Raw genomic sequence first — 16,975 nt, 5'->3', positions numbered from 1 at the left:
GCAGAAGCACAGGTGAAGTCAACTCTTGGTGTAGCTGCTGGGCAGGGGCTGGAGTTGCTCCCCAAAGGCGCCTTTGGATGGGTGCAGCCTGGCACTGCAGGCCCAGACGGCCTAGCAAGGCCCGGGCACAGTAGGTCCCGCAGTGCGTGGAGTAGGCCTGTGCGTGGAGGCTTGGCTCTCAGGCTACTTCCCCCAGGCGTCCTGGGCCTGGCTCTGCTCAGCGCTCACTGCCCCAAGGCTCCTAGGCCAGCAGGGGTGGACTTTGCCCATGCGCCCCAACCCTGCCACTTGGCTCTGCGCAGATTTCCAGAAGAGAGAAAGTCTAGTCCTGGGGGCTCTCAGGGCAGCAGCCGCTGTGGCCCTAGTCGTGACATGTGGGTGGCACTGGTCTGTGCCTACTCTTGCCGCTAGCTGGAGCCTCAGGGTGGTGCGGGGCTGCCTGCGGGCATTAGGATGGTGATTGCTCCAGCTCTGTGAGCACCAGGGCAACGCAGCCTTGTCATCGGGGCCACTCACACTCTCCCCTCACTGACTGGTGAGCAATGGCACCCCGTGGCTGCCAGGCCGAGTGCTGGGGTGCCCTGCCTGCCTCTTGCGCAGCCCCCACCCCACCCTGCCATCCAGATTCCTTTCACTTGCTCATTCTCCTGCCCCCCCCCCCTTCGGCCCCCCCAACCAGCCAGCTTGGGGAGAGGCTGATTGGCCCGCCGTTGTTCGCTCAGACCTCTCCCCAGGCTGCAGCCACAGACCCGCGTCTGTCTTTATAAATACACGCTTTGATTTCAGGAAACATGAAAGCCACGCGCTGCTCCATTCAGCGCGCAGGCCTCAAAATGGTGGAAGAAAGTGTTTGGGTTTAACTGCACTGCCTTTCCCCTTCATCTTCCTTCCCACAGCTTGCTTCTGCATCAGCATTTAATATTTTTGTTCAAAAGCCTCATGAAAATGATCTTCCAGTTTACAGTGTGTGCGCCCAGGCTCTGGGAACAGTTGACTTCTACAAGCTAACATCTCACAATTAGAGGTGCGGTTTGCATTACAGATAAGCAGAACACCTTTCAAAATAAGATTTAATGCTTTATTGCTCTGAATGGTAAATCAAAATATGCTTTAGAAATAAAGTTAATTTAATGGAAAATAGGAATATATGCACCAAACCATAAAACTACATTTAATTAAATCAAGAGAAACACTTCATTGCATACAATCACTGTGTCCTCCGGCTTTCCCCTCGGCACCCTGGAAGCATTACCGTGATCACACCCTCAGTTTCTGGTCCTTCTTCAGTCGCCACACTCTGTGACTTCTTTTAGGACATTGTGACAAGTGCTATTGACAGCCGACCCCCTGCCCTGCGGCTGGCAGGCCCTGGTGCTGGGGCTGAGGGCCCACAGCATCCCCCATCTCTGAAAGGCACTCATTTGGCATGTTCTGTTTTGGTGTCTAAACATACTTTTGCATGTGTCTAGCATAAAGCAACAAGTCTGGGGAGGTAAGTGGAAAGGATAGGTGATGTTCCAGTTAGACGGTCCAACTAGCGTCTATTGGCGAGACTGTGAGCGTCGCTACATGGGGCGGGTGGCACCTGTGGGCCTCGCGGGCAGTTCACCCGGCTTTGGAAGTGAGCATGGGTTTCCAAGGGTAGAATGCCAGTGTGATTCGCTGTTGCAAACTGCCACGGTGCAAATGTCTGCAAGGCCTGGGAAGCAGGGGTGAGGGGTGAGCATGAGACCAGCCTGCTGGGTCCACCTGGGGGTCAGCCTGGCGACCAGGTCAGGCCCTGAGCGAGGCTCAGGAGTTGTGTTCAGGCACTTGGTGTGTTCCGCAGGTCAGGGTAGCAGGATGGGAGGGTGGGGGTTGGGGGTGGAAGCATCTGTGGCAGAAAGTGAAGAAAACTTATGTGCCTGCCTCTTTTACACCCTGCCAGGCTCCTGAGACGTGGGCTCCCCCTCAGCTCCCCACCACATGGAGTGGTCTGAGTCTCTTCTTCTCTTAAGGCTCTTCCTGGCACCAGGGTCAAGAGGGTGGTCTCAGGAAGGCACCTGAAGCACATGTGCTTTGTGCTGGGCAGAAACTGGCAAGACAGCAGTTCCCTCCTGGCATGAGGTCTGTGTGCTTGGCAGCCTGGGGCCCTATGGTGGGGGCGTCCTGGCCTGGCCTGCAGTGCCAGGACCCCTGAGCTCGGTTTTCTATCACTCCGCTTCCCCAAATTCCTATGTGCCCCCCTTGCCTCTGCAGTCCTAGTTCTCCAGGTGAGTATGAATCGAGGTGTTAGAAGGGGAAAACTTCCAAAACCCTGAGTGCTCCCCTCACCTCTGCAACTCCATTTTCTTATTAGTGTCCCTGTACTAGTGTGGACACAGCAGACACGGTATCTGAGTGGCGCCCCTGCAAACTGCACAGCTAAGCGTAAGACCACCACGGGCACCGGCTGCGCCGTTAAGAAAGACGGTCCTTGGAGCGTCCTTGCGTGTGTCCCCCAGAGGTGGCTGAGGCCCAAGCGGGGCAGGCTCTGTCAGGGGTGCACTGCTGGTTGGGTGTGGCTGTTCTGCTGGCCACTGGTTTTGGGTTGAGGGGCTGGCCTGACAGGTGAACCTGCTCACCTGCTGGCTTTGGCTGGTAGGGGGAAGGTGACCCACAAGGAGCTCAAAGAAGCTCCAGAGTCGCAAGTGGGGGTGGGGTCAAGTCTGGGGGGAAGGGGCTGTTGGCTGGACTCAGAGCCACATCCCCAGCTCATCTCTACTAACCCTCCCCGCCCCTGCCCCCACCCTAGGAAGCACATCTTTGGTTGGGTGAACTGTGTCCCGGGCTCCCCCGCCCCATCCTTTGCAGGACGGGCAGCTGCTCCCCGGGTCGAGGCGCGCTGACTTGAGCTGGCTGTTGGAGGAGGCCTCCCTGACGGAAGGTGCCGTCCAGGTGCCCGAGGTGAGCTGTGGGCTGGAGGTCAGCCCAGGGGTCGGGGGCAGAGCACGGGGTCTTTGGTTTGCTGAGTGGGGACCTTGAAAAGTCAGGACAGAGGAAGATGGAGACCAAAGGCAAAAAGTGAGAAGAAACCCTCAGGGAGGGAAAGGGGCCTCATGGAAGGAAGAGAGGGGCTCCTCCCCCAGCACGGCCCTCGAGCTGCTTTCTAGTGGGCGGTAGCAGGGATGCAGCAATTAGTGGAACCAGCGATGCTGAGCCTGACCTGGGCCAGCGCTCCAGCTCCGCGGCCCTCTGGCTCCCGGCGAGGCCTCGCGGGCGCGGCTCAGTTCCCGGGCACGCTGAGGATGAAGCCCGAGCGGTTCTTGGTGAAGTCAGGCTCTGGCTGGTTCAGTTTCGTCTCCACGGAGACGGTGCATTTCTTCCCGTGCAGGCTGCACTGTACAGGGTTGGTGACGTTGACTTGAAGGTGGCGCTTCTCACTGGAAGAACCGAAAAAGAAAAAGACCAGACAGGCCGTTAGCAGACGGCCAGATGGGGTGTTTCCCTGGCAACACCCGGGCCCACCATGGGCCCAGCTGATGTGACCTGTCAGATTCTGGATTCAACATTTCTTCACAGGTGCCTGGGGGGTGGGAGGGGACCATGGGCACAGAAGGCCTCAGAGGCAGGTGTGAGAAGCCCAAGGAGAGGACGAGGGCAGGAAGGACTGGTGCTGGGCCACAGAAAGCCATCAGAAAGCAGAGGGACTGAGGTGCTGGCGTGGGCTCCTTCGGAGAACCCGGCATGCTGAGCTGGACTGGAGGCAGGCGACTGGGGGGACTGGAAGCCCCTGCATGTGCAGCCCGAGGCTGAGGACCAAGCCCCACTGAAGCTTCAGGTGTCTGTGGGGGTCTTGTCCTGGGGTGTGCGGGTGGGGCCCTGGTTTGTGACTATCACCATCTTTGGTTGTAACAGGGAGCCCTGGGAGGCGCTTTGTCTCAAGATAAATGGAGATACTTCCCCAAACATGCTTCCTGACCAGAAAAATGTCATCTTGAGTCCTGGCTGGTTCTGGCCCGTTGTGGGGTCCAGCTGCTAGAAATGGGTCTGACTCCAGTTTCCCAAAGCCTGTTGCAGGCTCCTCTCATTCTGGGGCCTGGGCATGGCGGGGCTTTGCACTGAGGCTGCTCTGCCAATGGACGCATGTCCACTTTCGTATTCACTTGAAGACCTGTGCAGGGCGCCTGCTTCCTGTGGGAGGCTCAGCCAGGCCTTCCTGCTCCATGTGGGAGCCATGCTGAGGAGGCCCCGAGTGGTGAGTGCGTGGGGCGGTGTGTACCTGCTGAGCAGAAGCAGAACCCTGCCCTCCAGCTCCTCCCACCACACTGAATACCCTTTAGAAGCTTCTGCTTATTTTAGGAGCTGAGACACTTGTTTCAATAGGCTGGTGCCTTGCCTCTGCTCACACATGCTGGCCACAGCCCCACGCTGCACCTTGGCTTGTGCCTTGTCGGCTGTCTTTGAGCAGGGCGTGGGAAGAGAAAGGCCTGTCAACTTGGAGCCTCCAGTCAGGGTGGTTGGTTCTGCTTCCCAGATCTGTGGACGCCTTTGCTGCTCTCAGGGAGGCGTCCAGGACTTGGACAGGCTGGGACCCTTGAATATTCTGATGGGCTGCCTGGACTAACGTTCTCTTCGTGTTGAACAAGTGAAGGCCAAAGTGCCCACACTGCTCCTGCCCAGCCAGGATGTGCTTTCTCTGGGCCAAGGGAAGTGTGAGGCGCATTGGAGGCACCAGCTGGCCTGGGGTCCCAGTCACTCAGGCACCAGCCGTTCTGGCCCACTGGGCAGCGTTCAGGCCAAGGCACGGCTAGAAAGGACTGAGCATGCAGTGGCTCCCTGGGCCCCACTGTGCTGTGAACACATCATCTTTGACACATTCTCCTCACCTCCTGAGGAGGCCCCGTAGGCACACCCCGAGGTAGGCCCCACAGCTCGTGAAATGCTCTGAAGCATTCTTCAGGGCTCTGTGGCTCTTTTCTACCTACTTACTCATTAAACATGTTGTAGTGACAGAAAATGGACATGGAAAAAGACCTGTGGTTATCACTTGTGGACAGCAGATATCTAATGCTTAATGTCGCCGCAGCCGCAGCTAAAACCTTGGCTGAGACAGCTATTTATAACGAGGCTTGGACATAAAAATAGCAGAGCCCATCAGAGGCAATGACTCAGGTTCTTCTTCAATCCTGTGGGAGCTCGGGCCGCTGTGTGGGGTGGATGTGCGGCCCGTGGCTGGGGTCTGCTTGTGAGGCCCCCTGGCCCTCGTCCTGGCCTGACAGCCGCCCCGGAGCAGGAAAGCCCTGGCAGTGCACCCTGCCTGCTGCTGGACATGCGCTGGAGCCTGACTGTCTCCTGCCAACTCCAGAGTTTGTGGGGTCTCCCTGCCTCCCCGTCAACCTGGCACCGCCTCTAGGTCCTTCCCTGCATGCACATCCCATGGAAGACTCCTGGGAAGGGGGTGACCCCTGACTCTTGCCTCTTGGTGGACTTGTGCCCTCCCCATAGGGCACTTCTGGGGACAGGCTCTGCCCTCCTGTCCTCATGGGGCCAGACACTTGTACCCATGTGGTGGGTTCTCAATCACCTGAGACTCACAGCCTCAGAGAAGGGCTCTCAAGGGGCCCCTAATGGAAGTCAGCCTGAAAAAGCTGATGGGGTAAGAAGAATGAGGTGTCAACAGCCCACCCCACCCTCATGTTCGTACAGTCGGGACATGCCATTTCAGTAGGCCCCAGTCACCGGGCTCAGCCTTCCTCCCCACCCTGCCCCCTCCTCTTGCGCCCTCTTTGGCTCCAGTGTCTGCTCTACCATCTTGGTGCAGTGTTAGCATCCGTGGGTAGTGAGGAGGAGCAAATATTTATTATGGAGTGGCACCCCAGGATTTGAAAAGAGTCCTTGGGGTGTCAAGATCAAAAAATCAGCAGAGAACCACCCTCCGCTCCAGATCACTTCTCCCCATACTAGGCCACTGAAAGCATCTCTGCCAGCCTTGCTATGTCCCAGTGAGCACCATGGGGTAAATACTGGGGGGGTGGGAGGGAGGGGAGGAAGTATGCCCAGGAGATGATGCCAAAGGCGCGGGCCCTTTCCTCAGGGAGCAGAACAGGCTCTGGGAGACCCATGCAGATAATACACCAGGAATTACGATGATGTAGGCAGTGAGGCTGGCCCCTTCTGACAAGACTACCACCCTACTGAAAAGAAGCTTCTCTGAGAGGCAGAGGCAGGCGGCACCCTGGTTCTGATGATGGGTGGAGACCAGCTACAGGCCCTTCCTCTCCTTGCCACCTCCCCATGCCAGTCGTGCACTGCACAGCTCCCTCCCCAGTGACCCCATGTGCATCGAGGACATGGGTGGTTGGCCTCTCTTCCCCAGGCACCGTGCTGGCCTGGCACCCCAGCCTCAGGCCCAGCCCATGGCAGGAGCCCAGCTTGGCAGGAAGCACCAGTGTGCAGAGCGCGCTTGCTGCCTCTCAGCTCCTTTCTGCAGCCCGGCCCTCTCCTGGCATCTATCTCACTCCCCGTGATGCCCCTCAAGTGAGTTAGAATCAATCAGAAACATTATCAAAGGCGGGGCGTGTTCCTCTGGGGTTCCCTCACACTGCTCCTTCGAATTCTGCTCAGCTTTTCTAAGCCCCTTTGAGAGCTTTCCTGATTCCTGTGAGGTGTGAATCCAAGAGCAGGGGCCTGGGGCGGAGGGTCCAAACGCGTAGACGAGCCCTGTGACCGCAACCAAGTCACTCAAGCATCTGTGAGTCTGTCTCGGGCCACTGTCAGGTGTGCATAATAGTTTCTCTGCCCGCCTTATGAGTGAAGGTGAGGGCATACAATTTCACGTAGCCACCAATGCAGCCATCTGCCCTCCCGTGCTGTGTACTGACTCCGTGCCAGGCACTGCGCTGGGCACTGAAAATGTTGAAAACGAAACTGTAGTCAGGGCAGGGGTCTGCCCCCGACCCTGGCAAGCTGCCTGCCCTCTGGAGCTTGCAGGCTGGCGAGAGATCCGCGTGGGCCCTTTGAAGATGTGAACCACTGTACGTGGGGAACATACACTATTGTTTCAATAGTGTCTTCAATGCTAAGACCCCCCCCACCAAGAGGATGCTTCATGAACGTTATTTATTTATTTTTTTTTATAGAGGCATGTTTTCTTTCTTTATTTGTTTGTTTGTTTGTTTTGTTTATACATGCACTGGGTACAGTCAGAAGTGCGGGAGGGTGAGAGAATTCACCAGAGCAGGGAGCAGAGCAGGCAGAAGGACCGAAGTACACTGCTGAGGGGAGCAGCGGGCGACAGGAGAGGTCTGCGCGCCATGTGGGACCCTCACCCGGTGGCCGGGGAGCAGCCGGGGATCGAACCGGCGCCTCAGAGGCCACGGGCAGCTTCGCAACCCAGCGCTCAACCGCTGCGCCACCAGGGAGGCCCCATGAACGTTATTATTACCGAATAGTTTATGTTCTTTACACATTTTTTGCATAATTCATAAAACCTACGAATGCTTGTTCTGAATATTCCTTCTTGCCATCTACTCCTCTGGGGCACCCAAATCCTGCAAGCTTCATGGGGCTGGTCTCCATTTTCAGACCTTGGAGGTCCCCTACCCCTACCCCGTTCCTCTCCTCCATTGGTGGCTGGCTTCTTCCACTCAACGTGTTTTTGAGCTCCATTCATTTTCTTTTGCATGACACAAGCATTCTGGAACTGGGTAGTAGCGATGGTCGCACAACACCATGAAGATATCAGTGACCAGTGGCATGTTTTATGTTCCATGTATTTTACTGCAACAATGATAATTTAAAAAAGGGCTGCTCTAAAGAAAAAAATAAGGGGCCTCCCTGGTGGTGCAGGCCGTTGAGCGCCGCACTGTGAAGCTGTCCGCAGCCACTACAGCGCGGGTTCCATCCCGGCTGGCCAGGGTGATTCCCACATGGTGCGCAGACCTCTCCTGCCATGCCCGTTTCTCCCCTCAGCAGTGTGCTTCATCAGTCTGCCTGTTCCGCTCCGCTCTGTCTCTGGTGAATCCTCTCACCCTCCCACGTATCTGGCCTGTACTCTGTTCTTGTATAAATTAAAAAAAAAAAAAAAAAACTTAAAAAGAACTTGCTCTCAAACCATGTTTTCTCTCCCAGTTTCAAGTTGAACCCAAAATGGCTTTAAGTCCAGCGAGGGGTTTCTGGTGCTTAATCTGGAGCCAGAGCAGAAGCAGGGCCCCGCGGCAGACAGTGGTTATGGGGGTGGGGTGGGGCCAAGTGACATCTCCGCTTGCACCCTCACCGCTCTGCAGATTTTCACGGGGCTGGAGCATCTTCCTTGTTTTTTAAAGACAAGAAAGCAGGCTTTCTGGATGGAGGCAGGCACTCCCTCTGATGGCGAGCCAAGCCAAATGACAGCTGCCGGTGGAGGCTGGCTGCAAGGGGGAGGCTTTTTTCTCCCCATCTTCTGTTACAGGATTTAATGGCTCAGCAAACTGTGGAATTCGGGGACTTTCATCTTGTTTCATCTGTTCCAAGCCATCACTGCAGGCAAATGGCCTTTATCAAATTACTTTCCTTCATTTTTCATTTAGACGCCTGTCCTCTGCTCATGAGAGAAATCCACGGGTAAAGGCAAGGCCCAGTCAATGCAAGGAGAAAACACGTTCCCCGGTCCCTCGTGAAGGGGGCTGGGGCAGCCCAGCAAATGTCCCTCCTGTCCAGACCCCCGGTCAGCTGTGACCAGGAGGCCTTGCTCTCTAGAGAGGAGGACGTGAAGAAACGAGTGGGCCACTTTCTCTTCTCAGCGGCCTGCCCTTCTGCAGCGTTGATAAACTCACTTCAAAGGAAGCCAGAATAGGACGCGCGCGCAGCTTGATGGATGGTTCTCTGGGGGCGTGAAGTTCAGCGACGTGAGGCTGCTGCCCCGCGGTGCTCTGTGGCGGGCTTGCTCACAGGATGTGGTGGGAGGAAGGGCGCCTTGCACCAAGCACAGGCAGGTAGGAAATAGGTGCTTTTCAAAGCAATGATAAATGTAGCGAGTGTCTCATGCAAGAGCCCAACGTCACGAGGACAGGCCACTTCTGTGTGCAGGACACGCGTGCGTGGGCTCAAGCTCTGACCGGGGACAATGGCGGCCACCGGCGTCCAGTGCAGCATCTGTCCACTGTGTGTTTCACTTCCATGGAGAAGCAAGTCGCTGGGCTCGTGTCAAACCACAGAGGGTAGCTCTTTCCAAATCTGGCCTTAGGAAATGCTACTTCTGTTTTTGTCTGGGTCAAATGGACGCTTTTACCACCGTCACTTCTAAAGCAGGTCCAGGCCCAGTGCACACGGAGTCTCCGCGGGCCACATCTCTTGGTCCACTGAGTCCTTCCGGGTTTGCTGCTGGTGCGGGGTGTGGGGGGAGGTGACACCACTTTTGTTTAGAAAGTAAAACTGCTTGTCACCGAAGGCTCTGGGCAGGCAGCTGGTCCCAGCCTGACTGGGGTGGGGGGCTGGGCCTCATTTAGAGGGAAAGTGTGCAAAATGAGTTGGACACAGACCTGAGCTCAAGGGCCTCCCCTTCTCGAAGGGAGAGCGGCAGATAGGAACACCCTGCAGGGCACAGGGGAGGGCCACTTGACCTCAGGGGCTGGGCGGGCTTTCAGAGCAGGTGACATCTGACTGACACCTGCAGAAGCGGCATCCGGCAGGAGCAGTGCTCTGTCTTCTCGCCTCCTCAACACTGGTTGATCTTCACTCCTTTTCGTGTCATACATTTGCCCACGGCAGCAACACCATGCCTGTGGCTTCAGTGTCCATCTCCCAGCCAGTGTCCCCTCTCCGAGCATGAGGTCTGTGCCCATGTTCTCAGCCAGCGATGAGACAAAGTCCCCGAATGTTCCGCAGACAGCTGAGTCTTCATGTGTCCAACACTGAGCTCATACTCTTGGCCCCTTCCCCCAAACTGCTTCCTTCCTCTGCCAAGCCCGCCACAGCCAGCAAGGTGTCAACATCTCCCCTGTCACACAGCCCGGTTCAGCCCGCCTCCCCGCCTCCCTTCACCGCCCACGTGGAGCCACCACGTTCTATTCATTTCACTTTCGCCACCTCTGCCCGCAGCCATCGCTGGAGCCCAGAGTCTTTTTCCTGGTTACTGGTGTGGCCTCATAACCCATCCCTCTGCCTTCAGTTTGCTGCACACATTGCTTCAACACATCCTCCACACTGGATAGACTTCTTTTAAAGGAGAAAAAACATCCTGTCACTCTCTGCTAAAACTCCTTCAGTCGCTGCCCAGAGGTTCTGAGAAGCCCTCCCACCCCCACCCCACCCCCAGGCTGCTCTGGGTGCTCTGCCCTCTGTTCTCTGCACCGCTCTGCATGCATGTGCTGGGCCCACAGCATAAGCGGAGCTGACAAGCTTCCCTGACTGTCTGTGAGTCTTTAGAAATGTGAATAAAATTCCACAGAAAGCATGTTTAAGATCAAAGAGGAGGCTGCAGGAAAGAAAGGCTAATCTCCGGGTGTCAATAGGAAGACAGGGCTATGAGGCTAGCATGGGAGGGGAGGTCAAATGGATGCCAACCCAGGAAAGTGCCAGCTGGGTCACCTGCGAGGGCCTAGGAGTGAAGTGCTGTGAGGTCCCGGGCCTTGCAGGTGACCACTCTATGCACAGGTCCCTGGAAGGAGTCTGCCTTTCGGGTGGTGAAGGGTTGTGGGGAATCAAACCAACAGTTTTTCAGTAAAAGAACAGAGACTTCAAGGGGCCTCCCTGGTGGCGCAAGGGGTTAAGCACCATACTGTGAAGCTATCTGCAGCCTCTGCAGCACGAGTTCGATTCCCGGCCAGGGAGAACCCACATGGCCCAGCAGACCTCTCCTGACTTGCCCGCTGCTCCCTTCAGCAGTGTATTTCAGTCAGTCTGCCTGTTCTGTTCCCTACTCTGTCTCTGGTGAATTCTTTCAACCCCCGCATCTCTGGCCTGTACCCCAGCTCTTCTTGTATGCATAGATGGGTAGATCTTAAAAAAAAAAAAAAAAAGAACAGAGACTTCAAGCTCTTCCCCTCTCCGAACCTCCTGGAAAGTCAATCTACTGCAAGTCACCAAAGGCTACAAGAAAACCCTCGGAGCAGCCGGACAAAAAAAGACATGTTACTTCCCGAAGAAGAGTAGGCCTTCTCAGCAAACATGAGGAAATAATGAAAACACAGATTCTTCAAATGGCTTCAGGAAAATAACCATCAACCTAAATGCCACACCTGACCAGTCATCTGGGCTGGAGGGCCGAGCAAAACCTCTCTCAAACACAGGGAGTTGGGGCCCTCAAAGGGCGTGTCATCAGGGAAGAGCCCAACTCCAGAGGAACAGAGTGGTATGTGAGAGGCATCGGGGAGCAAATGAAACAGGCAAAATCACAGGTAAATCAAATAAGCATTTGCTGTGAAAAATAAGAATGACTAGTTTGGGGCTTCAAACAAACTAAAATTCTGGGTAATAGCGGGAAAGTCAGGTGGTGGCCCCTGTGGAGGTCCAAAGGCCTTGTCTGCAGACGTCCTTAAGACAAGCACCGCGTGGATGAGAGCGCTGGGCTGAACTGCGTGGCTTTCAAAGGAGTGCGTGGGAGGGGGCCGAGGGGACGCGGGACAGAAACACGCGCGTGTGGGTGTGTAAACCCAGCTGTGCGAGCCCCTGCTAGAAGGGAGCCCTCCAATTTTATCGAAATGCAAAAGTAAAAAAAGACTGGACCAAGCTATGCTAGGCAAATATGAAGCTGGCAAAAAGCACTGCTTGGGAGAAAGCTCATCGGATGGCTGCTTTATCACGGGGAAGGTACTTTCAGAAAATAAAGTTAGCAGGAGTGTGAGATAACATGAGATGGCAAAGATACCAGGATAGGCACATAATCCTAGTAAATGACCTTAACGTGTTTTTTAAAAAAATGCAGATCAGCAGAAAATAACATTTAAAGGACACAGATAATCATACTGACAAGCTCAAGTGCGTTCACTATTCAACTTTAGAGCATACATGTCATTTTATTTATTTTTAAAATATTTTATTTTTGCTTAGAAGAACTAGGGTATAGGCCAGAGGTGCAGGGGGTGAGAGGATTCACCAGAGACAGAGTGGGAAGCAGAACAGGCAGATTGACTGAAATACACTGCTGAGGGGAGCAGTGGGTGAGACAGGAGAGGTCTGCTGTGCCATGTGGGTAGCTCCCTGGCTGGGGATCGAACTCCTGCTGCAGTGGCTGGTGATAGCTTAACAGAACTGAGACTTACCCCTGCGCCACCATGGAGGCCCCTATACTTGTTATTTTAAAGTATACACAGAACAGGTCTAGACCATAAGAGGAAGTTCAGTAAATACCTGAGCATTAAGCATCAGACATCTCTTTTGTAACGTAATAATTAAAAGTAGAACTCAAATACAAGAAGAATCTAATAATACAAGAACAGTAAAAAAGCAAACAGTACTTATTATTAAGTGCTTCCCAGATATCAATTCATGAAATCCTCATGCCAGCATAGGGTTAAGTTTCATTTTCAAAAGAGGGAAATAAGGCCCTGACTGGCTAAGTACATGCCAGGCTCGCACACTGTGGGCAGGAGCTGAACCCTGGCAACTGGCCAGCGCCCAGGTCTTTACCTCTCTGCATCCTGCCACAAAAGTGGTCACTAGGACACAACGGTCAGCTGTTCTCCCCATCACTGTGCCCTCCTGAGCACAGCGGAGAGCTGAGCGCGCTTCATCCCCGCATTGAGGGACCCTAGTGTGGTTTCGGAACCAAAGCAGAAGTTCCATGTGTGCCTTCAGAAAGAATGGTTTTTAAAAATAAAGGCATGATCAAGAACGCAGCTGGACTCGCTTCGGCACTAGGCTGCACCAGGAAGGCTGCGCCAGGAGGCCTGCACCAGCGTCAGGCATCTGAGAGCGCGGTTGCTGTAAGCGGGCCGGAGCCTGCGTGGGGCTCACCGGAGGTGGGTTCGGGCCGCAGAGCCCTCGGGCACTCAGCTCTGTGCAAGGGTCTGCTTGTGTGTCGAGTGTGATTGAGGCCTATTAAGAGCCTCCAGGGATGCCTTTTGGAAACTGAAGGATTCTTTTGCAGAATGAATTGTTACCTGGGTTTGTAAATTCAGACTGTTACATATCAGGCGCTCCCTCCCCATTGCTAATACATTCTCAGGTAAATGACACTTGTAGGATGGTGAGTCTGCAGAATGATGGATTTGGAAACATGCGAGGCCAGAGAAGTTTCAGGAATTATTCAGTGTACGTCTTTTTTTTTTTTTTTTTTTTTTTTTGAGGTGAGCGGAGATGAGCACACACTGGTTCTCTGTGAACCTCGCAGGAATAGCCTACACCAGCGCATGACCAGGTATTTGCAGTGGGCACTGCTGGTTCTGGCTGCTGCTGCTTGCCAGGTGCCCCAGACAGCTGCAAAGAGGCTTGGATTGTTTCATGCTCACCAAAGCCTTGTGGTACCCACACTGCAGAGGAGGAAGCAGAAGCTGGGAAAGGCCAAGTAGTTTTTCACAGCCACAAAGCAGTGAGGTGAGGACTGGCCCTGGGAGGCTGTCGCGGGGGACACCTCTCATACCCCATCCATCCAGTCCCTGCACTGAATGCGTCGTCCCCCTTCAGTGTGGGGCTCCCCTCTGCAGCATGCGCTTCTCTAATACTTGGTGCTTTTGAATCCGATTAGAAAGAAAGCACCTGGAATCGGCTGTAAGGACGCTGAAGCCCGGGTGTCTGATGCACAGTGCCCCCGCCCCTCACTCTGCGTCACCCTTGTGGGTTTATCTCCTGGGGCACCTGCTCCTTGGCCAGAAGATGACATTGATGTTTCTTGGCATGTCTGGTTCAGGGAAGGGGTGCTCTGAGTGCCGCCCTGAATTGGCGCGCTGTTTTGCTTATGTGCCAATGCACACTGCGGTCCTGACTTTCCATTTGGGGTCCCTGAGGAGGCCTGCTCCCCTGTGGAGACTTCTGCTTTGTTTTTGCCAATCGGAGGTTCCTATTCTCTGAGCCTTGGCAGCCCTCCCGGCATGGTGGACCCGGCTTGGCCTCTGGAGGCTGCAGGCGGCCGCTGAGCTCACCTTGACAGGCCCAGGGGTTGCCACTCAGCCTCAGATCTGTTTCTCGTTCACCAACATCAGAGACAGAGCTGCGAGAATGCTCCATTTTGCTTTATATATTTGGAATCTGAACTTTTTAGAGGCTGCATTCCTCTGTCCCTCCCAAAATAGCCAAATTAATACTTTATGCCAGGGATAATGAAACCTTTCAAAACCAAATGAAGAGAACAAAACCATGGCCGTGGCTTCCTTAAGTACGAGGAATGAACAAAAAAAACAGAAGCCACAATACGAAACAACACCAAACCAAACAGAAACCCAGCCACAAAACAAATGGAGCAGCAGCTGTGAACAGAGCTGCCTCACAGACTGGGGCCTGGGGACCCCTCAGCGGGCCACGCTGGCCACGGTCCATCATCTCTAACAGAGGGCACCGAGCCTTCAGGTCTTCTGACAGGGGAGCCCTTCCCTTCTGTCCCCCGTGTCTCTCTCTCCCTCTCTCCGTCCCTCCTCACCTCAGGGTCCTAGTGGCTGTCTTAAAAATAGGTTTGAGAGATGGTCGCCCTCTGCTGTGTTGAATTTCTTTTTTCCTTTTCTAACCCCTTTCCTGTTTCCTGCTTACATTTCTACTTCTCCTGGCTCGACGTGTTGTTAACAACACCTCCAAAGTTAGCACCATCTGTAAACAAGGGTGTTTATTTTCTAGTCACATCATTAATGAAGGTGCTAAATAAGACTGGCTTGAGCATGAACCAGAACCTACACCTGCCTCTGAACAGATGATTTTTAGTGGTTTGTCAGGAACACCAGTCTCTATTTGCTTATCAACACACTGTTATCGAGAAGCATCTGAGCTTATATTTGTGTGGGGCTGTGGGTCGCTCTACACAGGCGCTAACGGGATCCAGGCCCTGTCAGCCGAGGCCTGAGCATCTAAGGTTGTGAACCTCTCCCCAAAACAGACTGGCATCCTATAAAATAGAACTCAAATCATTAAAAGAATGCAAAAATACTATTTCCACTGGGTTCAGGTTATAAGATGGTATTTCCTCCTAAATTATGTTGATTGAGGTAAAGCACCGATAGGCTTACAGCTATGTATCTGCTCCGGGGGTGATAGCGTCAAACCTCTACAAATATGTACTTTCACACCCTGTCTGCCTACAGGGCCCCAACAATCATCCACCCTGTCCCACTGGGCCCACCCGCCCCCACTCCCACCCATGACCCTTCCCCTTTGGTTGCCTCAGTCAGATGTTGAGCTTATTATTGGTTTGGTTTGACTGACCCTTTGCTATGTTTCTCTGTCTTGCACACATCAAGTGAGGCCACCCGGTATTTGTCTTTCTCCTTCTGACTTATTTTGCTTAGCATTATAGGGTGGTATTTTTGAACAGGGCTGGGAACTAAGAAGAAGAAATTTTGCCACGAGCTCAGGAATTCCCTGGTGTTGTCTTGAAACATTCTATATCAAACATCTGAGTCTAAGGCTCTGGGATGCAAGAGAAATAATAAAACAACCTCCATTCTCAAGGAGCTCACCATCTGGTCAGGGAGGCAGACTCATGGGCCTCAGCACCATTGAAGGCCTAAGGGGTGGGAAAAAGCACAGAGTGGAGGGAGGTGCCCTGAGTCCAGCACGCGGAGCCACTGCAGTCCTCAGGCTCTCGGTGCAGCCTGTGCCTGTGTTTTTGTTTTTTTTTTTAGATTTATTTATTTATGCATACAATAACTGGGGTACAGGCCAGATGTGTGTGTGTGGGGGGGCAGTGAGAGGATTCACCAGAGACAAAGTGGGGAATAGAACAGGCAGATGGACCGAAATACACTGCTGAGGGGAGCAGCAGGAGAGACAGGAGAGGTCTGCTGCACCATGTGGGTAGCTCCCTGCCTGGGGATCGAACTCGTGCTGCAGTGGCTGCGGATAGCGACCGTAGTTTGCGTCTCAACCCCTTGCGCCACTAGGGAGGCCCCAGACGGTGCCTTTGACATGCGGACACGTCATTCCAATAAGCTGGATCAGCTGGGCTCTCAGCACCTGGGTCCCCAACAAGACCTGACTTCTCTTCTTCACACCATGCCCCCAGACCTGGAGGGAAGCAGCGGCACTGACCGGGGCTGAGTGCTGGGAGGACAGCTCACACGAGCCCCCTTCTCACTGCCCTTTCCCTTCCTCCCTGCGACCCACCTGGGCCTCCCCAGACCACAGCGGTCTCCATAGCCCTGTGGAGGGGCACCCCTAGGAGCCAGAGGACTTGGGCTCACCAAGTTGACCTAAAAGGGAGATTAGAGAACGAGCAGGGAGCGGCAAGCGTGGGCCCGGCGTATGGGACTCAAGTCTGGGAGAGTGAGGTGGGAGAGAGGCCAGTTGAACAGACGGGGTGGGGGGTGGGGGGTGGGGTAGATGGCAGGCAAGGAGTCTGGGCTTAGTTTTGGGTGCAGTGGGGACACCCCTAAGGATCCTTGAGTACATAATACTTTGGATATTTTGTTTTCTCCAGGGCACTCAGCCCTCTCTGAAACGGACTCCTTTGATTCTTGGCTGGTTTGCTCTGGCCTGTGGCTCGCCCCCGCCGAAGGTGAACCCTGGCTGTGGGACCTGCCCATAGCCCGATGCCTGAAAGAGCGTCTGGCATAGGTAGGTGTTGAACAAAAGAGCGGGTATAGGAAATTGACATAGAGGAAGCGGGGGATGTGGAAATAGACAGACAGGAGAACTGCAGACAGGAAGGCCAGTTAAGAAACTGTAAATAAAGGAAGAAGGGCGGTGATAAGAGCGCAGAGACAGGTCAAGTTTAAGATGCTTCCTAGTAAGATCTCGGTGACTGACTGTAGGTGGCAAAAGGGGCCAGTCTGCAGACACGTCGCTGTGTTTCAGCGTGGGTGATGGAGAAGGAGAGCGGATGAGCCTGGCTTTAGACAATGTGGAGCTGGACGCCCTCCGGAGAAGGATCCAAAGGGTTCCACTGCACATTGTC

The 16,975-nt window shown here is 54.4% G+C and overlaps 1 protein-coding gene across 1 annotated transcript in view; it reads right to left on the bottom strand.

The window, feature by feature from the left end:
• Positions 1 to 1,079: 1,079 nt before the first annotated feature.
• MYO1D (myosin ID) overlaps positions 1,080 to 16,975 on the bottom strand; it is a 342,372-nt gene continuing 326,476 nt past the window's right edge. The window contains exon 22 of the mRNA XM_037494454.2: positions 1,080 to 3,401. Coding sequence (XP_037350351.2) covers positions 3,245 to 3,401 — 157 coding nt within the window. The 3' untranslated portion in view covers positions 1,080 to 3,244. The remainder of the gene's footprint in view (positions 3,402 to 16,975) is intronic.

The sequence above is a fragment of the Talpa occidentalis genome, unplaced genomic scaffold (assembly GCF_014898055.3).
Source record: "Talpa occidentalis isolate TD23 unplaced genomic scaffold, MPIMG_talOcc4v2.1 talOcc4.7, whole genome shotgun sequence".
Classification (NCBI taxonomy): domain Eukaryota; kingdom Metazoa; phylum Chordata; class Mammalia; order Eulipotyphla; family Talpidae; genus Talpa; species Talpa occidentalis.
This window is presented reverse-complemented; position numbering and strand designations above follow the sequence as displayed.